Source organism: Rhamphochromis sp. 'chilingali' (genome assembly GCF_963969265.1).
Source record: "Rhamphochromis sp. 'chilingali' genome assembly, chromosome: 17".
Taxonomy (NCBI): domain Eukaryota; kingdom Metazoa; phylum Chordata; class Actinopteri; order Cichliformes; family Cichlidae; genus Rhamphochromis; species Rhamphochromis sp. 'chilingali'.
Window position 1 is genome coordinate 20,494,860 of NC_137944.1, and position 24,664 is coordinate 20,519,523.

The window sequence follows — 24,664 nt, forward strand, 5'->3', positions numbered from 1 at the left end:
CATGACAGGAATCACGTTTTAAACAAAAAGCAAAGATAATATTTTTCTTATATATGATTGCAGACCATAAAATCTGCGGGTGAATAGCTGGTCCCTCTAAAGTGTAAATGCTTGGCAGACGCCTCCACGCTCCTCTCCGACTCCTCTCCGGCGTTTCTCGCTGCCATTTAAAGAATTCACAGAAAGAGCTGGTGGTGGACCACAGCGGGGACACATCCCTCTGGTTTTTGCTCGTTTTTTTTTTTTCTTTTTTGCTAATGTGCTCAAGGAGAAGTTGGTGTGGATTTTTTTTCTTTATAGCAGCTCAGTTTTGTCAAGACATTTTATTTGCTCTTATCCGGCTTTTTCAGTTCTGCTTCTTTTCTTATTTGGGGAGGGAAAGGGTCAAATCTGGTTTGTGGGATTTGGAAAACCCACCAGGACTGAAAAGAGTTTGCAGATCATCATGAAAGCTGGACCTTCTGCACCACCTGATAACTTGCTTTACACACCTGTCCCCGTACATGCAACTCTACTTACTATAGGCCTTGAAGCACTGCTGGGTGCTTTAACATCTCGCTTAGATGTCACACATCTGGTCATGTTCTTGTTGCTCCTGAAATCCATCCCTCTCTCTCCATCTCTGACTTAAACCTCAACCCTGACATTCAGATATTTCTAAAAATATATATATATAATTAATTTATAGCCTTAATCTTGATCACCAGCTTCCCAAGATGCATGGAGGGTAGGGACGGTGCCTGCGTTTAACAGTGGCACTGGGTGATAAGGCTAACTGAGCTTGCTGTGTTTGTGCAGTATCATGCCTGAAGAGCTCCTTTAGATGTCCGTTTGTATACAGCGTTTTCTCGTTTGGTTTACAGGCTGCACAGCGCTGCAAATGGTCTCCTTCAAGCTCTCATCCTTCTCTGGCTCTGTGTCACCAACACTCTCCTCGCTGATGTACAGAAACGTCCCGCTACTTCCCTCTTTTGGCGAAGCAGGTGGAGATGAAGACAGCAGGCGGCAGGTGAAGGCTGAGTGGCTAATCTGAGGCGGGAAGTGCTCCAGGCGGTCGTGTTCCACCTCTGGCATGGGCGTGATGGTGACGTCACTGAAGGCGCTGATGGGATTATGAGGGTGGGCGTCCATCGGGGGAGAGCAGGGTGCAGGAGCCGGTCTCGAGGTCTCGGGGTCTGAGCAGCTGAGCTCAGATGAGAAGTGGCTACAGTGCGACTCAGCCACAGAAGGAAGGCTGCCGCTCAGGGACGGAGAATCGAACTCTGAGGAATTAGTGCTGCGCTGCTCCAGAAGCTGAGTGTCCATGTCTGTTTGGATCTCGTTAACTTTTGCCTCTCCTTTGCTGATGCTGCTGGCTTTTTTCCAACGCTTGCCCTTGCTCGTTTTGACCCCAGAGGTGGAGGCATCCTTTGACCACGGCGGGCAGGGGCAGGAGTGGTTGGCTTGCTGAGCACAGCGACAGGTGGAGGGACACGAGCACGTAGCTCCTTTCAGGCCAGCAGAGCTGCTACTACAGCTGGCTTCATCCAGGCTGCTGCTGGCGCTTCCGTGTCTCACCTTCTCCTGCTTAGACTCCACGTCTGCCTGCACCTCCAGACTGTTGTCTCTGCAAAATCAAATCACCTACATTTAACTTATTGGATCATAGGGCAGCTGCCTACAAGTCTAACAAATCTAGGTCACCAAATTCCTACTAGAACAAGGAGGATGTGTATAATCTGAGTGCTGACCTTTCCAGAGACATGTAGGCGTTGAGGATGGACCCCGCCATGGCTTTTGTGCTTGCGTTGTCGCTCATTGTCCCCAGACTGACTGTGGCAGACTCCCCACTAAGGCTGCAGCGTTCCTTCTGGACGTCGGCCTGGACTTCCATCCTGGAAAAGTAAAAGCAGTCAAAACAACTAGAAAGTCCAGTTGACAAGTGAACAACAAGCCCATCGATGTAGTTTCAGTCCTAAAACATTTAACACTGATAAAATGGTCTAAGGAGCTTGGAAAGCTCTAAGCTACACAGACACTGATAACATTGTGCGACTGCACCATTTGCCACTCACATAGAAGTGCAAAATTTCTACGATGAAGAGAAAATAATACAAAGAAAAAGAAAAAAAAAGACTAACATGCTTTTTTCTTTTAAGTGATGAAAGTAAAGAATGACGTCTCATAGCTTTTATTTTGAGTGCACTGCTGAGTTAAAGAAAGGAGTTAAGGAAATTTAGGAAGTTATGGGTTAATTTTAATTCATCTGTCTGTTTTCTTAACCCCTTATATTCAATTTAGGGTCACGAGAAGGGGAGCTGAACCCTATCACAGCTTTCATCAGCTGTCAGCGAGAAGTGGAGTCCATTAACAGGGCCAACAGACACCCATTCACAAGTACGACCAATTTAGAATAGCTATTGGATTTTCCCTCAGACAGTGTTCTGTTTGGGCTCATCTGGGCGTGCTTATCACACAATCAGTCCAGTCCATTTACCGGTTGTAGCAGCTGCCCGAGAGGCTTCCGGTGATGCTGGTCCCAGCGAGGGCTGTGGTGCTGGCATTGTCACTCATGTTATCCCGCTGGGTGGAACTTACGCCGCAGCGCTCCATGTTGCTTCCGCTCACACTGAGGCTCAGGCCCGTCAGACCACCAACACTCGCACCATCGCCGAGGCTGGCGTTGTTGAGGCGAGTCTCCGCTACTGAGGTTGTGTCTGACCAGAGAAAAGGGGGACACAGTGTGAGCTTTTATTAGGCTACAGAATAGTTTGATGGACAAAACTAAAGCAACAATGTGGCTTTCTGATATAGTATTACTGTATCCTGTGACTATAAATGCCCAAAGAAGTGAAACTAATACAAATGGAGCATGGTCAGTAATGTCAAAGTGGACACACATAAGTAATAAACTCAGGAGTGAACTTGGTATGACTTTACCATGCATCCTGGAACAACACATCATTAAATTCTCATTGGAATCAAAAGGACATCATCACGTCTCACACCTTATGTTTCTGAAAAGGTCAAAGTCTTCGCTGTCATCTGTACTAATAATTATGACTTTCATTGATGACAGAAGCTGCAAGAAAACAACACGTCTCGCCGTCACGCAGAGCCCCTAGTTCATCACAATTGCTGATATCGTGCCAGTCATTTCACACAGTCACACGCCCTGAATACTTTTCTGCATCTTCCATCAACAGCCCTTTGAGTAATGAATGTCATGCGCATAAAAACAAAGGCATGGCCAGATGTAAGAGTAATGACTGGTATGCATTCCTAACCGTGAGAACAAACTCATACAGTAATCTTTTCTATCAACCCTGTTAAATATTTAACCTGAAAATTGACCTAAGCTAAATGCAGAGCACCATGGTGCTTAAAACAACATTTTTAATTATTCATTAATGGATCATTATTGTCTGAACTGTGACTTTAAGTTCTTCCCATAGCCTGTGTACAGTATAAGACTCTCACCTGTGGCTGCAGCACCGTTGCCTATGTTGTCATTTTCATCGTCAAACTCAATTCGCACTCCTTTCCCATTGCCGGCAGAGACTCCACAACCTCCGCTCCGGCACAGGGAGATCGGGACAACACCGTAGACGTACGCAAGCATGATGGGAACGCCAATTCCTAAATAACACAACATGAACAAAAATTATTATGACTGACACTTAGGTAAGGTAAGCAGATTAACTAAGAAAATACTGGTGGGCGAAACATGTTTAAACTCAGTGTGTTGGTACAAGCAAGGCACAATATGAAGGCACAGATGGTGAAACAAAACAAAAAGACATTTTTCCTCACCAACAGTGACCGCGGCAACCACAGGAGACACGATCACAGACAACGTCACGCCGCCAGCTATCACCAGGTTCCTCTTGTGTTTGGAGATGTCTTTGCCTTCATAGCGAGTATGAATCTGATGGGAATAATTGTTCAGTATGATTTAACTTCACACGCTTTGCAGTAAAGCCACAAATGATGAACACACACCTCCTTTTGTCCCCACATCTCAAGGCTGACATTTGACAAACTTGTTACATGCAAGATACTGTACTAGGAACACAAAACTGGTACAAAAAAAAAAAACAAAACAAAAAAAACAGGCATAACACAACCTCTCTGTACTAATCTGCAAGATCTTCACCACTTCTCACTTCTCTGAATACACACATTTTGTACCCCTGTTGCCTGCTGGGAGCTCTCACCTTTCTGCCCACATAGACAGGGATGCCAATGATCATTGCAGGGATGGCGATGCCAGCAATAAGGGCGATACCCACAGGAGCACCCACCAATGTGCCAAGCTGCCACAGGATCTTCTTCTTTCTGCTCCACGGCTTCTTCCCCCAGAAGGTGCAGCCCGATGGACTGGGAGGAGACAAGAGAGATAAAATAGTTTCACAGGGCTAAGACAAAAAGAGAGCTGTAAATATTAAGCTGTAAATATTAAAGGAAACCTAAAAAATAAGAAAAGCATAGGGCGGAGGAAGTCTTACCTTAAATAGTGCAGGTCAGAGATCTCCTTCATGCAAAGCCAACAGAACTCACAGCCGCAGACGGCGCAGGTCATGTGATTGCAGCTTCCATCGTTCATCTTGATGATGTAGGCTGCACAGCGAGGGCATGGTTTGATGTCATCACCTGGTGCAGAATAAAACAGACTGAATATTGTGCTTAAAATGATAAAGCTTCTGTGCACTGTGAATTTATCACAAGTGTCCTTTAATGTGTAATGCCAAAGAACAGGTCAGGTTAATCTGAGAGCTTTGTATGGTAGCACCTATCTGTGGGCTACCTGCAGCGCCGCTCTCCTGGCTGTAGCTGAGTGAGGACGACCTGAAACTCCTCAGCCGGAAGTGTTGGGCCCTTTGCTGCCGTGCGGTGTCGCACGTCTGGTTGGGATGCCACAGCTGTTTGCAGTGGTAGCAGAACTCTGTCCCGCAGCCCTCACGCCCGCAGGTGATCTTTGGGCAGCTGGCACATCCAAATGCAATGACTGCATAACTAAAAAGAGAAATGATGGTAAATAAAATTTGGTGAGACAGAATGGACTTGCCGCTACAGGTATAATCAAATCTGGAGGATGGCATATCACCATAGCAACCTACATCAGTCATCACAGTGGCTTATTAGAGGGCTTTCTTTTTATAAATGAGCACATAAAACTTGACAAAGTGACACCATAAAAGCCCGTTGCTGCAGCAGTCATTTATATCCCATCACAACTGCTGCTTTAAATAACCTGCTTTTATATCAGTGACAAGAATATTATGAATGGTAGTGACTGTTTCCCCCGAGCTTGCTGACTCAAAGCCCCCCTCGTGTCCCTCCAGGGGTGAGACATGGGGGATGGTTTCTGTGTTAGATACCGCAGCAGATATGACAGCTTCATTTAAACTCAGAGGCATTCAGGATCCTGCATGATGGTTATCACGGGGACGTGAGGAAAAGCAAAAACAGTGCGACAGCAAGCAGCTTGTAAGGAACTCTTAGTTGCTCCACTCAAACCCTGATCATCTTCCACATTTCTAAATGTGATTGTGTGAGGAGAACATGGAGGACGAGCCTCTTGCTCAGTTTAGGATGAATTCCCAAGAAAAAAAGACAAAAAAAACCAAACTCAAATTAAACAGACGCTGCAGCACCGTCTGACGTACACAGCTGTGAGTCAAGATCTTTGTTAACATGAGATGAGCATTTAATCTAATATAGCCGTTAACATCAGCTGACAGCAAGGGAGCAACAGCAACTGCAGCTGGAAACTTAAAGAGGCACGCTATTTGGTGGGAATCAATGGGATTTATAAGTTAGCGAATGAAGCAAAATGATAAGTTTGGAAGACAAGTTAGTCATACTAAACCCTTAAGGCTAACCTTACAAAAGGTAGATTAGAGTTATCTTAAATGCAAAGTTATATAATTACATCTAACATTTCTTCAAGGTCAGTGGAGGAAGGAGGAAGTTAAAAAAGAAATACAAAAAAATAGAAGCAGTAGAGTAAATATATAAAACTATTCATCACATGTCAAGTTTCTGATGAAAGAAATGAAAGTGAATGTAAGCATTAACAGATAAACTCTGTTATCCTCTTATTGACACATTTGACAAGCAGCAGTAGAGGCTGAATGTGAACATGTACTTAAACAAAACAGCCAGTCTGCACAGTTTCTAGACAGTCTACACTAACACCTTGGTGAGGTGAACCGATGGCACGTTGTAAAAAGTGGTAAAATATTGCCAAATGGCCTTTTGGTATTATCCCCATCTTGTTTTCCTCACATACATTTTACTGTCAGACCATAATTCAACCAGTTTTAACTGGTAGTGTAACACCTACAGTGATATACTTGGGCTCAACTTTTAAAAGAAACCCCAAGCTTGCCCAAAATAGAAAAACTGTTTCGGTTATGCTTGCATGTAACTAAATAGGACACCATCCGAAACTGAGCAAAACTTCACTGCATAAAGATGATTCAGCTGTTTATTTAAGGAATAATGAGGACTCAAATTTGACAAACTTCACAGTTGAGCTGACCAACAGAGCCCAGTAATTTGCACAATTATACAACAATAAAGACTGAGAGCATTAACCAGCGAGGAGAGTGGCAGCAAGCCAGAGTCGAGCTGTTTGTAGCTGAGTTGCAACAAACTCATGAAAGAGCCATTATTCCAGCAGACAAGGGTCAGCACTGTTGATGCAAGACGATCATGAGAGTGAGTGAAGGGTGAAACCATTTCTGAAGCAGACAACAACAGAGCTGAACTGATCATGGCTGACTGGAGCAAAAATATAAAAAAACAAAGCAAAAAACAACAAAATAGTGCAGCCAGCACCTGGAGCAAAACCAAATACACACTGATGTAAGGGTACATTAGCAGTACACGTATGCTGTGTGCATGGAGGCAGTCACGGCCTAATGGTGCAATGAGAAGCAAGAGACGTATGGAGGTCAGTTCAGGACCCTGTGAGCAAACTATTGAGTCCCTCCCGGCTCGAAACATACAAGACCCTGAACTGACCTTAACCCAGTACTGCCTCTGACATATAAGAGAGAGAGAGAAAAAGAAAGATTTCCAACTGCAAGAAACAGCAGTATATTAACATTTTTAGGAGGTTTGCAGAGCTCGTTTTTACCCCAAACCAGCAACTTGCAATACTTGCAAATTTTTTCCAACTTTAATAATTGAAATAGGGTTTTTGTTTTGTCTTTTTTCATTCAGCTTATAACTTGTTATTTTAGGTTAAATAACTTTTCGCCTTATTTTAAGATTATTATCACTGAAGGGTGTGTTATGCTTTCCTTTATTTTCTGTCACATGATGCTGAATGTTTATACTAAAACACTGCCATAATTTCAGATAATCTGGTCCGTGTATATAAAAACCTTTATACTACTCAAAATGCTTGTTGTGTGGTGGGTCTTCTAGTCTGATGTCAGCTGATCATGAATTTCCTTATATGGTCATTTAAGGCACAGCTACACTGATGGGAGGCGGTGCTTAGAAGCACAAGGTTACAAGCTAGCCAAGTACAGCCAATCAGGAGAAAGAAGGACTTAATTGTACAGAAGCTAAAACGGCGTGTTATTGGCCAGTAGAGGACATACAGTGCACAGGCCAGTGAAGAACAAGTAAAATACACCTATTTGCAGTCTGAACACAGCGGGCATCATCATAAACTGACTGCTCGCTGCTTTTGACTGACAGAATAAATGCGGCTATTATTGCTACGAGTTATTTTTAGCCGAGACATCAATGCAGAAGCTGGAGTAAACTTCACAGGGTCAGATTACAGTCTTGAAATTTCCTTGATCTTCTGCCTTAGTGTGTTATTTTAGGAGTTGGGCACTGGTTTAATCAAAGTTACAGAAGATCAGGCACATCTCAGGTAATTAAAACTAAGATTTTGGCCCATATGAATTTGCAGGTTTTTCAGGATAATATCACAGGCTTAAAATTTTGGAAGCTGTCTGAAATTTACACGTGCCTTGTTGTAATTAGTGCTGCAAATCTCAACTTTCCTTCCTACTCTTCAGTTACATTTGAATGTAAATCTAAAAGCCTTCATTTCCCAAGTTTTTGCCTTGTGTATTATGTTTGAACTACACCAACTAGTCCTGTGTGTTATTCACTCAGGGGCCATCTAATCCCTCAGCTGTGGTTCTTACCCGCAGTCAGGGGCTGGGCACCAGCGGCAGTCAGGTTCAGCCACCAGCCACCTCCTCAGCATGAACTCCTCGTACTTGTCCATGAGGGCTCGGTCTCCCAGGATCATCCTGATGTCGTGGGGGTTGAAGCGCTCAGCACACTCGGGGCAGCTGATGTTGACTCGTGACTCTGAGATCTCGATGCGCAGATACTGTCGCAAGCAGTCTGCGCAGGAGCGGTGGTGGCAGGTCATGATGTCTGGGAAGTGATCGCGTGCGTGGCGCAGTAGGCACAAAGGGCACTCCAGCAGCTCTGACGAAGACCCTGGCACTGAAGAAGTTGACGCTACATCTAATGGAGAGTTGGTTGCAGTTTTATCCTGCAAAGTCTCTACCTGTGCAGTTTCGAGGCTGACGACACCATCCACCCCAACTTCAGCTTGCAGAGCCTTCGCCTTGCGCTTGGGGTCACGTTCGGGCCGGCGTCGGCGCCCAAAGATTGCATGGAGAGAAAGACGGCGCTTCTTGGGAGTCTTTCTAACTGTGGGGAGGCTAACAGAGGAGCCAGCAGAGTGAAGATCTCGCTCTGAGCCTGTGCTGCCATGATGCTGCTGGTGCAGGCTGCTCATCACGCCAAACTGGGCGCCACTGGTGCTGTGACCAGCAATTACCACATTGGGATCGGGGATTAGAGATGGTACGGAGAAGGAAGACGGAAAGAGGGACTAGGGTTTAAGGAAGATGCTCAGGAAATAGACTGCTATCTAGGACATGGTGGCAGGAACCTGATTTAGGAGGTGTGCAGGTGTGTGAGATGATCTGCCCTTGTTTTAAGTCACACCAGTTTAAGGGGTTCCTTTATGGCCAAGATGAACAAGTTCAGATGTAGGCCACAAACCTGAGGAAAAAAGAGAGAGGGGAAAATATCAGGTGCTGTGCTGAAGTCAAATGCATTAATTTTTAATTATCTGCTGCAAAAACAGAACCACTTGGCTGCAAAACGAGGCAACACTATTTCAAGATGCAAAACAACCATCCAACTAAAGAGAATCTTAAAAGCAAGACAGCCATCCGTGAGGCTGTTCACTGGCCTCTGTGTTAAAGCGTAACCACTTCTTTGACGTTTAAGAGTTTTCTGGCAGACTGCAGGCATTTTCTCAGGCGTGTCTTCTGTGCCTCTGAGTGTGTGCATGCTATTATTCTCACATAGCTGCATGCTTTCCCTCGAGTGTGTATTAGTCAAGTGTAGGCAAAACAAGACAAATCCTGCGTTTCCACCATAGATCTCAAAAGCAGCCACAGCTGTGCCTGTAGTTCTCTGCAGCCTCACCTAGCCTTAAGTACTTTCACTGCTTGTTTGCACAACTTAAGCATAAGCTCTTCACCTGTAAAAGCAGCGTGAAAACGCACTTGTGGTGGATGTGAAGGGTTTAAGGGTCAAAATAACAGGCATAACAGAGGCAAGTCTTAAATTTCATTGACTAATCCAATCTAGCAAATGAGATCAAAAATGCTTCATGAAGTTCTTTTAATCCTAACCACCTTCCACCTGACCTGGCCTATTTTTATCCAATCCATCCAACACAAAATTTACCATGATTGTTTTGCTTTCAGCAAAATATGCACGCTCTTCTAAACACAATTTTGTTTCCACACCTTTATCTTCTCGCAGTATTTAAAAAAAAATACATGAATAAATAAATAAATAAATAAACAGAATTACAGAAATCAACGCTTTCCAAGTTTGCCCTCACTTGACATGTCCTATATAACTGTGCTCATGTTTGTATAACTGTGCTCATGTTTGTATCATGAATTGCAAAGTATTTTAAAAACCCTAAAGCAATATAAAGGACAAAAGGGATTTCTACTGGCTGCTGCAGGCTGCAAACTTGTGTTTGCCATTAGGGACTAATTTCAGGAAAATTCCAGCGGGAGCCAAAAGGTGACTAATTAACAAGCCTGTTGCAAATCTAAACTGGGACAAAGCAACCATATGCACTCTCGTAACTTACAAACCTCAGTCTGACTGGCTGCTGTTTTTCCACCTTTAAGTACCATGGCATGTAGGCCGAAGTCAGCATCAACTACTTTAATGTTGGGGAAGGCTAAAAAGAAAAAAGTCTTTAGTTGCAGAGCCTGAAACCAGATTCAGTTCGGCACCTAATAATAACATACACTCAACTAAATTAATGTAACATTTTAACACTTTCAGTGAATCTGGTTAATGGTTTGATCACGAGCTTGAAGCATTTTAAAAAGGCCATTAAAAGATTATAAATGCAATAAAATTCAGAAATGCGGTCTTTCAGGTGCTCACACTCAGCTCTGACTGACAACACCCAATAAAATCTGCAAACATCCAAAAAAAAAAAAAAAAAAAAAAAAAAAAAAAAAAAAGATGCTTGGATCAAATGACTCTTGATCCCAAACTGCCATTTTTATCTCCCAGTTTAGCAGCAGGCAGGTTCAAAAAAAAAAAAAAAAAAAAAAAAAAAAACCAACTCAAATGCATCCCAGTAGCCTTTTGATGCTGACTGATACTAAATTCGGCTGACTTTTTGCACATCTACAAGCTCTAAATACAGCCAGTAGTCTGCAGACAGTGTCACGGCATAAGAGTCCCATCTCTTCAGAGACAAATATCCTGAAACGCACGTATGAACATGACAGATGTATGCAATACACTGGCAAACGTACATCTGACAACACATAATGTATTAAACCAGATGCAGGACTGTATCTGTATTACTGTTGGGACAAAACTGATAAGTACCTACCATTAGCATATGCCCTCATACCTAATGGCTACAATGCAAATGTTATTATAATATAAAAGACTTTAATTATGGTTAATAGCTGCCAGTTTTATTTACACAGCCCTTCACCTGCAGTTAGATGCTCCTTGCACATTCCCAGTTGTGTCATTAACATAATGAATAATGTAAATAAGGATAACCCTTAGTGCATAAACGTTCATATATATTAATGATAAGCTGCTCCTTCTCACACACACAGCAAGGGGGAAGTTACTTTGATGTTTCCGTTGTTGGGAAGCTTTTACTGCATTACTGTAATATAAAGTGTTGCCATCAACTCAATGAATAGTATTTTATTTCACTTATCTCTTGGCAGCTCTACATATGTGTGTGTGCGTGCGTGTGTGTGTGTGCATGCGTGTGTGTTGAAGAGGAGAAACTATGACCGTAAATGACAGCAGTATGCCGCAGTCTAAAGACATAAAAATCTAACAGATAAACACCAATAAATATTTAACTGTTCATTGTTTTTATCTGAAGTCTGTTGCCATTTGTTAGTTTAATAAGTAGAGTTATATATGTTTATCTGATGTACAAGTTTATTACACCAATCAAGAGACTGGCTGGCAACCCTTTGGCAACCTCCGGTCATTAGGGAAAAATGTGTAGTGGTTGCTGGAGCTTGCTGGGTGAAATTGGCTGCAAAGAGGGTGCTGCCTCTGGTTATTGCTTTGGTTGCTCGCACATTGCTGTGGTCACCTGCAGTTTGCATGAAAGATGTCAACTTATCTGCAGACACCCACAAGCTAAACAAGGTGTGGTAGTGAGACAAAACGTTTACTTTCAAAGTAAAAGTTGTGCCCTCCCACTGAAACCAACATGTATCAAAAACAGTGCAACTTTTACTTTAAGTTTAACTGTAGCCTTTACTGGTTTGCAATGCACTCTTCAGAGTTTCACTATTGCTTGGTGAATATTTCCCAGATGGGACTGCTCTCCAGGCCTACATAATCAGAATCAGAATCAGAATACTTTATTGATCCCTGGGGGAAATTATTTTTTGTTACAGTGCTCCATTTTAAACCAACATTAAGACAAGACAGACAATACGCTAACTAAGAATAGTACAATATATACATATATATACATACATACATACATACATAAGTCACTTATAAATAAATATTTGGAAAAGAAACATGTGTAGTTGTAGCAGCAAACAGTGTGTTAAGTGGATGCGTTGTACAGGGAGATGGCCACAGGCAGGAATGATTTCCTGTGTCGTTCAGTGGTGCTTTTCGGTAATCTCAGTCTCTCACTGAACGAGCTCCTGTGACTGACCAACATGTCATGGAGTGGGTGGGAGGTGTTATCCAACATTGTCTTTATCTTGGACAGCATCCGCCTCTCCGACACCACCTTGAGGGAGTCCAGCTCCATCCCCACAACATTGCTGGCCTTACGGATCAGTTTATTAAGTCTGTTGGCATCTGCGACCCTCAGCCTGCTCCCCCAGCATGCAACAGCATAGAGGATCGCACTGGCCACCACAGACTCATAGAAAATCCTCAGCATTTTCTGGCAGATGTTGAAGGACCTCAGTCGCCTCAAAAAATAGAGACGACTCTGGCCCTTCCTGTAAAGTGCTGTGGTGTTTTTAGCCCAGTCCAGTTTATTGTCAATGTGTACTCCAAGGTATTTATAGTCCTCCACAATGTCAACACTGACCCCCTGGATTGAAACAGGGGTCAAGTGTTTCCTGGTCTTCCTGAAGTCCACGATCAGTTCCTTGGTCTTTGCCACGTTGAGCTGCAGATGATTCTGCTCACACCACGTGACAAAGGAGTCGACCACAGCCCGGTACTCTGTCTCATCATCCCTGCTGATGCATCCAACCACCGCAGAGTCATCAGAAAACTTCTGAAGATGGCAGGTCTCTGTGCAGTGGCTGAAGTCTGTGGTGTAGAGGGTGAAGAGGAAGGGGGAGAGGACAGTCCCCTGTGGTGCCCCTGTGTTGCTAATCACCTTGTCAGACACACACTGTGGGAGACGTACATATTGTGGTCTTCCTGTCAGGTAATCAACAATCCAGGACACCAGAGAAGCATCCACCTGCATCGCTGCTAACTTATCACCCAGGAGGGTCGGCCTGATGGTGTTGAAAGCACTGGAAAAGTCAAAAAACATGACCCTCACAGTGCTCGCCGGCTGGTCCAGATGGGTGTAGACACGATTGAGCAGGTAGATGATGGCGTCCTCTGTTCCGAGACGAGGCTGATAAGCGAACTGAAGGGGATCCAGATGTGGTCTTACTATGGGTCGCAGCTGGTCCAGGATGAGCCTTTCCAGGGTCTTCATGATGTGGGAGGTCAGTGCCACGGGCCTGTAATCCTGGGGGCCACTGGGACGAGGCGTCTTTGGTACAGGGACGAGGCATGATGTCTTCCACATCACCGGGACCCTCTGCAGACTCAGACTCAGCATAAACAGTTTATGAAAGACTCCACACAGCTGGGGGGCACAGGCCTTGAGGACAAGGGGACTCACTAAATGGGGCTTTAGTAACTTAGTATTTACTTACTAATAATTACTAACTTTTGACTCATGACTGGTGGTTGCCAACTGGTCTCTAGACCTGTGTGACTGAAGCCTTCAGTTTACGTGCACATCAGCTGTACTGATGTGTGAAATCCCCCACAAACGATAGTTTTCTCAGCACTAAAATCCACACAACAATATTTGTGTAATGGTGGGCTCAATCTTTTCACTGAAATCCATGTGGAATCATCAAGATTTGGTATAAAATAACCGGTCTCAACAAATTCATCACTGGAGCCTTTAGAAATAGAAATGTTGAATTGGTCCAGCCTTAAATGTTAACAACTGTTGTCATCATATGACACAAAATATAGAAGTATTTCTTTCTGTTTTAACCACTTGGTTGAGGTCAATAATTAAACTTTATATTTGTTAAGTACAGCACTTCAGGTTGCTAGGAAGAAATTACAACAAACAGACAGTGTGCAGAAGACTAGACGTTTCCAGCAGACATTTTTTCTTGACTTTACCTCATAAGTATTTTTAATGTTACGTTAAGCTGTGCATTTAACTGTCACATAAAGATAAAGGAGAAAAAGCGTGCCAACCATAATTGCATCTCATTAGGCTGTAGCATTGCAGCCAAAGAATGAAAGTTGTAAAGAAGAATACACCTTAACTGGTGACTCCATTTTTTTTTTACTTTCTTTAAATAAGAGATTCTGCATTTGAAATTTAAACTATGAAAAGCTGCTGTGTGCAAGGTGACACATGCACAGTGTGTCACTGACTAACAAAAGCAGTAAATCTTCCATATATAGGGCTTTGGAGCGTGATGTCACGGGGGTGGGCGTGGAAAGGATTTTGGCCCGATCCGCCATTTTGGGGGTCTAGCGCAAGTGAAAAGGGAGCGAAGGCACACACAACAGCCATGGTTCGTATTTGCTGTGTGGTCGGCTGCAATGTTCGATCGCACGACCAGCAAGAAAATAAGCTTGAAAAGGGTTTATCTTTTCATTCTTTCCCAACCTGGAAGCAACATGAGGCAGCTCGTGTATCGATGTTAGCAAACGAAGGCGTCCAGCCTGGATAGCAGCTGTGAGACGAGCTCCAGTTCTCTTCCATCTCCAAATATCTGTTGGTGCTCCAGACAGTTTCATTCCGGTAAGTTCTAAATATGTTCATATCACTCTTTATAGCCTATTAGTTTCATTTTCAATGCACTCTGAGCTCATAGCAAATTAGAACAAACATCCTACTGAGTGATTTTGCAGAACTACCGTCTATTTATAGAGTTGCTAATTATTTGGCATTATTGCAGCAAACCAGCCTATGAAATGGATGAAACATCGTGACTGGGTCCCAGCGCTACACGAGGGACCTGCTTCAAACAAACCACCATGCCAATCAGATTACTTCTTCCATGTGAGGGTGAAGAGGTGACCCTCCTGGATAAGATGGTGAAGGTTTGCTGCGTTTGGTGAACAGTGTGATAATAAAACCAGGGAAGAATGAAACCTGCTCCTGTTAAATGTTCTGTTCTTAAGTCTTGTGCTGTTATTTTTTCAAAAGATACAGTAAATAAAGTAATGTTAGTAGTGGGTGATATCATGTAAACACTCATGATTTTGTGTAAACATTTTGTCATTTGTAAACTATAAATGACATGGATTCTACACTGTTACTGATGTGATGCTCTATAAGGTGGTTTTGATAAAATAAAATAAAAAGAGGCAAAAATTAGTTTGTTTCTTTATTCAACTTTTGAACAGTGGGACTCAGTCAGTACATATTCAGTAAATGCAAATTATTTACACGGCAGTGCACTACAGGCATACATCTAGACTCCTCCACAGTAGCAGGTGGGATTTTCCTTTTTTGAGGACGGCTTCTTTTACCTGTCACTACGGATGGTCTGTTTATGTTTTGATCAAGAGCCTTTTTTTGGGCAGCTGAAGAGGAGAAGTCTATCTTATGGCCAACCTCTGGCTGTATCTTGGTCACATTACCCAGCAAAACCCAGTAAGCAGGTTCATCTGTAACAGTCCTTGTGCCACGATCAAGACTGTTGCTTCTACTTTAAACAGAAGAGCAGCGACATGGCTGCAGTTCTCTGCGACTCCGGCCATACAGCTGCAGTGGGCGACTTCAACCTTCCCTGTGATGCTCACAGTGACCCATGGCTGCAATGCTGGTTCATTCAGTCTTTGAGAGTGCAGCACCTGAAACACACACAGACAAAGTTCATTTAAAGACAAGAACTAATGAGCCATGGCCGACATAAATGTGTTTTATCTACTTTATCATAAATGTAACAAAGTGTTTAGAAAGTTAGCACATACATGTGATTTTTCATTTCTTTATGTGTCCATCGCTGCATGTTAGTGTAAATCTGTCTGTTCTCTGTCAGAAACCTGCCTGCAGAGAATGAACCTAAAGTATGTAATGCAAGGATGTCATCACTTTAGAGATGGGGAAAGCATAAAGTGACAATTATGAATCACTTAATATGATAAGGAGATTCTGCAGGTCATTAATCAATGTATAAAACTAAAATAAAATGTATTTTTAGTGACACAGGATACAAACATGGAAGCAAGATGTATAATTAGGATTATTTATAATAAATATGAATAAATTAGTGCAATTTCTTTAACCATAAAGAATAACTAAATCCTTCAGGACAATGTCACATCAATGCACTGAACTCACTGTTATCCCTCTAACAGCCTCCACATGTTCTCACTGTAATTTCCCCTCATGAATGAATTTATGCTGCACTAATGTGAATGTTTGCAGGGAAATCAAACGCATTTCACACGCAGTACTCGAGCTGACTTACCTTTGTTTGAATGACGACTTGTACGCGCTGACTCCACAGACAAGGTACGAAAATATGTCAGGCTACGTCAGTAGCGCTAGGTGTTCGGGGTTTCTACTCCACGGCTGTATTTCATACGGGTCCACATTTCCAATGCACGCTATTTTCTGCAAGTACCGCTGCTTCGCCTCTGGACGCAATCGGTCTCTATACAGTTCACTCTCTTTTGAGCTGCTTTTAAGCATCTTTCTTGTAGTCGTCGTTCCAACACAGTGTGTTTTTTTGATTCGTAGACCCCGAAAATGGCGCTGCGCTCCCACAATGCATTGCGGCGTGACGTCAACTCCAAAGCCCTATTAGACTAGGGACCCTGAAGGCAAGTTATCATACAGCAGGCGAACCGCAACATGGGAAGCACAAGTGTAGGTGATGCCTGAATCCTGCAGTCCTACATTATAACACAATGTAATGACACACCAGGCGAAGTAACCAAGACATGGAGCAAGAGGAAATTTTTACCAAGACAGAAGAGCAATTTCAAGCAAACCACAAGTCAACGTGAAATTACACCCTCAGGCATAATTAAACTGGAAAATCCTTCCTCTTCTATGTGCCAAGCCTGAGCGGGACTTTCCATGTGACTTAGGTCAGTATGCACGATTGTGCGAGCACACGCACATGCATGTATTCAGGTTTTGTGGCTCAGGGGCAATCACATGCAAGCGAGGCTTACACACTGGGATGGTGTCCCAGTTCTTGAGACAACCTCAGGGTAAAAATCCTATTGAGATAGAATAAATGCTTTCAGTCTTCAGTCAACTCTTAAAGGAAATCGCCAAGTTCGCATCAGCTCATGCAGTGTTATGACTACCATCGTGAGATGATTTAATCCCATGGTTTTCAAATGAAGATGCAGGTCAGTGTAAGGCCACATAGTTGCCTTTCATTTGGAGCCACACTATAATTTGTGTGTCAAAATGAAGAAGGGGAAATAGCAGTAAAAAGTGTCACTTGGCGTTACCGCGGTAATGGTTTTAACACGTAAAGCTCTTGAGACCAGAGCAATAACATGTTGGCTGCTGAGCTGCAATAAAGGAAATAAATCCAGGTTTCTCTTGCCTGTAATTTTGCAAAGAGACAATTAGGTGCACAGCCAAACTGCAATGGAACATTTTACGCTGTTGCCCTGTGAGTGCATGCTGGCACATCAAGCCTCAATTTCATAAATACTTTTGGTCATTTTTGAACTATTGATAAGTTATAAACAGAACCCCTGGCCCTCGCCCAAACAAACATCCTTTTCCAACCATTTCCAGTACCATCATTACAAAGTGTTTCTTCCACTTCCAAAGGTAAACAAGTCCATCAGCTTAAAAAAAAGCATCTAACAGTCAACATGTCGCTGATGATGATTCCATTCATTTAATACCATGTGCTGACCCGAAAAATCACCCTGATCTATTCAGCGGTAAGGTCACACCAGTGGAACGCTTCATCCCCTCGAATCCAATCAAAATGTCACCACTGGTTTTACAGACATGTGGACAAGCTCTAATCTAATGTACATATTAACTGATATTAAATGTTTTCCATATGATATAATATTTTTATTCCAAAAGTAGCTCTTAAACTCAGATAAAGTGAAAACAACAGGACACATATCAACCTCACCAGAGACCCAATGATACAATATTATCACATTTAACACACAGCAGAATATGAATTTTAGACTGAATTTTGATATTAGCATTGGAATAATATTTTCATGTATTGCAAGTTATCACCTTTTATCAACTTCAATTTATGTCCTTGGAGTTAAAGTTTGTCATTATCTGTGTTATGTAATAAGAAAGTCCAGCGTCTCTTGTGTCTCTTTCTTCAGTAGCTCTTATTGCTGTAATATTGCTTTGTGAAAAAGACAGAATGACAAACGGCTTCACTAATAACAGTCATAAGCATTGCCTGCGCCTGACAAACCGAAGTGTTTGTATTACAGTCTGGACTACTGTAGTACTGCAGGTATTTTGAATGTGACACACTTGACTTATAGATTTTGGGTCATAAGCTGCTTATACAGACTTGGACTGCACTGATTCAATATTTGAATCCAATATCAGACTCACGAAACTAGATCAGATATCAGTGACAATGAAACAATCCACAGGACAACCCTTTCTAGGTAGTTAGTACGACACTTTCTCTGCATTTCAGTATAAGCCTTGCTCAGAACCCATATGGAAAAGATATATATAAATCTTATAAAGTTTGTATCTGTCTTGTATGAAATTTGTATGAAAAGCATACAAGAGTGAAAACACATATAAGATCCCTTGAAAAATTATATAATGAAACTTGTATGTTTTGTATACTTACTAAAAAAATATATGAAAGTAATGAGAAAGTGCCACTTTCATGAGTAATCACATATAAGTTTTTACTATTTCTTTTCCATATGGGAAGTTTTTACTGCACTTACAGTAACATAACTTATTGCTGTCAACTTGATTTATTTATTATTCCACTTGGTCACATGAGTGCCGCTCAACAAGCTGTATACTACATACAAGAAGAGCCATAATGCTTTATTTATGACACCATGATCTGTTTGTGTAGATAACAAAAGAAAAGGGAAAAAAAAAAAACATGAGATGTGGACTGGTACATATATAGCACGGTTCTACTCAATTTGGGCACTCAAAGAGCTTTCTGCTACAAGCCTCATTCACCAAATCTCACACACATTCATACTATACTAGGGCTGCTCAATTAATCGAATTTTAATCACGATTACGATCTGGGCTTTCAACGATCATTAAAAATGACTGAGCCGATTATTAGCCCCTCCCTCATTTATCCGCGACACCTTAAAGGCCGGTCCGTGAAAATATTGTCGGGCATAAACCGGTCCGTGGCGCAAAAAAGGTTGGAGACCGCTGATTAAGAGGACCCGAGGGAAGCTCGGAAAGCTAAGCAGAAGTTATTTGGAGAGGAGAGTGACTGCCGTTGGTTGAAAAGAGAGGTAAAAAAAAAAACAAAAAAAAAAAAAAAAAAAAAAACTTCAGTGGTGTTGCACACTATTTTATATTATTTTTTAAAGTCATTGTTAACCCTTTAAATCCGGTCAGAGCAGCACGCTCCGTTTTGTGTAACTACTTTTAAATCCCTGTAGAATCTGAACCACGTAAGCTAGCGCAATAATTTGTTTTGCATATGAAACCGGAGGAGTTGTACTTACAACTTATGCCATCAGCTTGTCCTCGGTCACGGTTTCCTTCCACATATAGCTTTGCAAAAATTGCATAAAAAGCGCTTGCAGGAACAAAAACATAATATTCCAGAAACACGCTTTGCCGATCCGATCAGCTGTTCATAACACTTCCCACAGTGAAACAGAGGTCAGCGCGAACTGTCTCATGTCCGCCATTTCCTGGCCGAAACCGGAAGTGACGTCATTTTCGCGGAAATGTAGTTTTTTACTTGTAGACCTTAAAAACCTCTACTGGTCATGTTTGACTTTTCTGAATAGTTTCTGGGATGCTTAGAACTCGAATTGCACTGCTGGAAATAGTTTATTTTGATGCACCTGCTGTTTTCTTTGCAAATTTGCATCATAGGATTGTTTTTTTTGTTTTACCTGCAGTGTATATAAAAATTGGTGTATCTCCAAAATAAAACTATGAAGACACTCAAAATAAATTTCCTGTTGTTGTAAACTATTTTTTGCAACTTTTTTGTATTTAAAGTTTTGAAGGATAAGCCTCTTAAATTTCTCCAAGTAGAAATATATGTAAAAAAACAAAACAAAAACGATTTTCAATTTTTTTGTAGTTTATTGCACTTTTTTGCAATTAATGTAGTTACTATGGACTTAATGCATACATATTATTAAAATATGGGCTATAACAGTTATTTAGCAACTTGAAATGCTCCCACAAATGGCACTACAACATGTAAAAAAATAATATAAGCTCTGGCGGACTTGGTTCTATAGTAGGTCTTAAAGGGTTAAATAAATATCGTCAAATAATCGCGATCTAAATTTCAGTGAAAATAATCGTGATTATCATTTTTGCCATAATCGAGCAGCCCTATACTATACTACACTATACTCTACTGTATCTAAGCACTTATACCCAACATTCGGATATACTCACACACCAACATTTTGCTCAAGGGTAAATGGGCAGGATGTGCCAGGGATCGATGCACCGATCTTCCAATTGGTAGAGGACGCGCTCTACGACCTGCGTAACAGCCCCCACCTCAAAGATTTAAAAATAAATAAATACATACAGCATGAAAAGCGCAGACAGTGGACAATGCTGATGGACCAACAACTGGACAAGCGACAGACCGGTTGTACCACATAGTTTTGACACACTGCAGGTGAATGGGCAGTTCAAAGCTGCCCACAAACTGCCTGCTCACTGCCATCGTTGAACCATAATTACCCCAAACGAGGTGCACTCAGACTCAGAGAGGAATTTTGTCACTTATTTTACTAATAAATAACAATTTAGCTAATATTTGGGGCACATAAATCTGTAATGTTTGCTGATGGACAGCACACTAGACACTCTAATAGAAATACTGTGTTGATTAAACTGGCATTTATATATCTGTTTCACTGAGTGCCTAGCTGAATTCTCTCACCTCCCAACCCAGAGTCACACACCCTTCATAATGAACCAGAAAACATTTGTTTTGTGCCTTGGGAATCTAGGCTAACATAATTACGGTCCTGTACTTTAAACAGCTAAGCTGTCAACCCAGATGTGGCATTTCCTGTATCATGAATTGGCCAGTTTTTGTTTTTATAATCTACTTTTTCTATTTTTGAACCGAACCCAGTCCGTCACATTTCGGCTCTCATCATCTGACGCCCGTCTCATGTTGATTTAAAATAGTTTGCACTTGACTATGGGTGCTTTTTTGGTAATGTGATAGCATTATGAGGAAAACCTTTGGCGGTGAGTTTGGTGAGTCTATATTTAGGTAAAGATGATGCAAGCTCCCTGGGATATTGATAAAAATACTTTTACCATCCCAGACTGGAAATAAGTGGCTCTGAATGTTCCTCAGAAAAGTGTTTATCACGTACGCCAACTTCTGGTTACATTCCAGCTTGAGGACAGATTTCCTGATCATGACAATGCATTCAAAGTTCATGGCGTGGGGCCAGGGGACAGCCCAGAGACTAGATGACAAACGCTATAGAAAATCTATTTTTTGTTTTACATAGCTGTGTTTACATATCACACCAAGAAGAAATAATTTAACTTTTGTACAGCTGTCACTGCTTCTATCCACGGGATCAGACGCATGGAAGCAAATTCAAACTGGTTATTGTTCAATTTCCCCGCACTCATAAGGTGTAGGCCAACTTTCTCTCAGCTGGACATCGAAATAAACCTGAAGGGTAATGACTCTATTGAGCCCATTATTTGCCAGACAAATATAATAATAATAATGTCTGACATTAAACAGAGAGTGGGGACAGGCTGTACATGAGCGAATGCCTCTGATGCTGCACTATTTACTAAACAGAGTCACAGGCAACAGGGCGAGGTACTTTTCCACTGTATCTGCTACACAGTGATGAGACAACAGCTTCTTTTGAAGTGCAATGATTGCGTAGCAAAACTCTATCATGTCATTATGACATTCATCTTCATGTATCACCATGGAGACAGCAGGGAAATATGACTTTCTACCACCTAGGACAGGAAGTGCTGATATCATTTTCCTATTTCACAAAGGGATATCTATTCATCTCTGTGAGCTTCAAACAAAGATAAACGAGAAAAATGAACCATTTAAATTTCACAAGTCAAGACACAAAACAAAAGACAACTATTTGCAAAGCTACATTATAAACAAACTTTTCTTTAAGCTCTACATGCCAACACATTGTAATATAAACACAGTAAATAATAAGGCTGTGTTATAAAGAATGGACATTAGACACTCTGAGTGAGCTCTGCTTCATCCAACCATAAACGGGAAATAATGAACCCAACCACGGAGCTGTTGTGCATCGAGCTTTGCGTCAGCACGGTTAATGCCATATACCGACTGAAATCTTAAGCATTTCCAAACAGAGCTGAGAGCAAATTTCTCTCTGCAGCACAGCAGGGTTGTGAACTCTGCCATCATAACCACAGGGTTGTTGAAGAACTTTCCAGGCCTAAACTCCCCTCTGATCAGGCTTATGGTTAATTTACAGTGCTATGGTTGTGTCTCTTTGTGGAGGTATTGGTCTACAGAGGGCCTCTGGAGAGGGGTTTTCACCCTTAGCAAGCATGCCCTCGTCCAGTCCTCCATTAAGCATCAGGGAAATATGTATTTTAAAGACGTTAAAAGGTTTGTGTTAAAAGCCTGAACGAACAGAACCAAATAAAGTTTTAAAAGTAATAAAATAAAGAAATAACCAAGTAAATCTTGTAACCTAACAACATTTACTTTAGTTGGATGTTGACAATGCCCATCTTTGGCTTTATGCCGCTGCTTTTCATTTCACACAAACAAAACTGAAATTATGCCTGCCAGAGCCTGCCATGTAGCCAACGCCGCTGTCAGCATTTATACTTATGCATGGTTTGCCCGCACTGCCGCCAAAACACTGGTTAGCAGTGGGATATCTCTACTCGAGGTGATCCTTTCTCTTCCAGTCAATTAGAAAAATGGCAGAAGAAGAAACAATGCAATCAATCAAAAGGATATAAATACCATCACGAATGCCAAGTTGCTTGGTGATTTCTATCCAGATGCTCTGAAAATTCAAGTGTTAACTTCCAATAACGTTTGTGAAATTTGTGGTTACTTTCACAACTGACTGGCTATGGCAATGCACGTCTGTGTCACTGGATGCTGTGTACACTTCAGTTTCCAACATGACATATACTCCAAAGTAGGGCTGCCACGATTAGTCAACTAGTTCCGATTACGTCGACTATTAAAATCGTCGACGACTAATTTAATAGTCGACGCGTCGTTTGAAGCTTTGTAAGATCCCAAAAGACGCAGGAATAAGTAGTAGAATTTAAGAGTGTAATAACGGACTGAAACAGAAGATGGCAGCACTGCATGTACAAGGATGCAAGCTGCCGTTAAACCCCGAAGAAGAAGAAGCTGTGTCCCAGAATTCATAGCGCGGCCCAACGCATTTGTCAACAATGGCGGCAGCTAGTTAGTTTTAATATTACTCTTATTATTCTTTCTGGGTCACAAAATAAACATTTAACATGTTTTCAGGCGAGAATGTAGCTGTGTAAACCTCAAATATCTGCTCAGTTTATCAGGACACCACATATTTTCAAAAGCGCTTCGACGTTTTCTGAGACGTCTGTTACCCACCAGTTCGATAGCTAGCCGGGGTTCAAGGCTCACTCGAGCCTGTGAGAACACCGGACTCCCGGCAAATCGTTTTCAAACCCACCGCCGTCTTTCGCTACTCAGGTTAAACATTTAATATAAGTCACTTAGATAACTTAAAAATGTTATTGTTTGGCTTTTTTTTTTTTATATATTTTATTTGTTCCTGAGTAAATCGGTTTGGCTGAGAAATAAAGTTATAGTTTTTACACAGCTGAATAAACGTCAAGCAGACAACTGATTATCAGAAGTATGAGATACTCGAGAGTATACTCCGGTGTCCTGTTATATTTTAGATAGCAAGGAGCAGACGGCTGAGTTTATTAAACTCCACCGAAACAATCTGGAGATGTCATTAAAATTTAATAAACTATCATCTTGTCTTTATTTTTAGTTAGCGCATACCTTAAACACTTCAAGCTGTAAGCTAATGATAGTTATATAAGAGCAGATGCATGCTGGTGCAATAAACTGTATGTTTTACGTCCAATGGATGCATGATCTGATTATTCGACTAATCGTAGAAATAATCGGTGACTAGTCGACTGTCAAAATAATCGTTTGTGGCAGCCCTACCCCAAAGTAACCACATTATCAGATAGATACAGACACATATGAGCTACGACAGACGCGAAATGTTCAGCGAGCAGATTTTTCAAGAGATCACTGTAACAAACGTGATACTTGCATTCAGTTTTAGTCTCCAGTTAACAAAGAAACCAATTCGCGTTTTGTACCTCACTCCTTAGCTGGTGTTTGAGGGCTAGTGGACATTTGATGCTCTGACTGCCTAAGTAACTCTCTAATCTATCAGCCTGTCACATGTCAATCAATTATATCCATACCATCTCTTAGTTTGGACGGGGACACACCACCTTTACGTGGCCAGCTGTTATTTCACTGGTTGTCACCTGAAATCGCTGAATATCATTATCCGCGTCATTTCTGGTTGCTGCTAGTCACATCCTGTGTCGCCGCCCCTTTAATTCTCAAATATGAAACCGCAGTTAAATATCACCCAGGTCTTTATTTTA

At 41.8% G+C, this 24,664-nt stretch overlaps 1 protein-coding gene across 1 annotated transcript in view; it reads right to left on the minus strand.

Moving 5' to 3' along the window:
* Window positions 1-41: 41 nt before the first annotated feature.
* LOC308384261 (E3 ubiquitin-protein ligase RNF19A-like) overlaps window positions 42-24,664 on the minus strand; it is a 27,989-nt gene continuing 3,366 nt past the window's right edge. The window contains exons 2-10 of the mRNA XM_080862733.1: window positions 8,160-9,036; window positions 4,787-4,995; window positions 4,488-4,632; window positions 4,197-4,359; window positions 3,793-3,907; window positions 3,460-3,618; window positions 2,477-2,696; window positions 1,731-1,874; window positions 42-1,606 (exon numbers count right to left, since the gene is read on the minus strand). Coding sequence (XP_080718859.1) covers window positions 820-1,606; window positions 1,731-1,874; window positions 2,477-2,696; window positions 3,460-3,618; window positions 3,793-3,907; window positions 4,197-4,359; window positions 4,488-4,632; window positions 4,787-4,995; window positions 8,160-8,767 — 2,550 coding nt within the window. The 5' untranslated portion in view covers window positions 8,768-9,036 and the 3' untranslated portion in view covers window positions 42-819. The remainder of the gene's footprint in view (window positions 1,607-1,730; window positions 1,875-2,476; window positions 2,697-3,459; window positions 3,619-3,792; window positions 3,908-4,196; window positions 4,360-4,487; window positions 4,633-4,786; window positions 4,996-8,159; window positions 9,037-24,664) is intronic.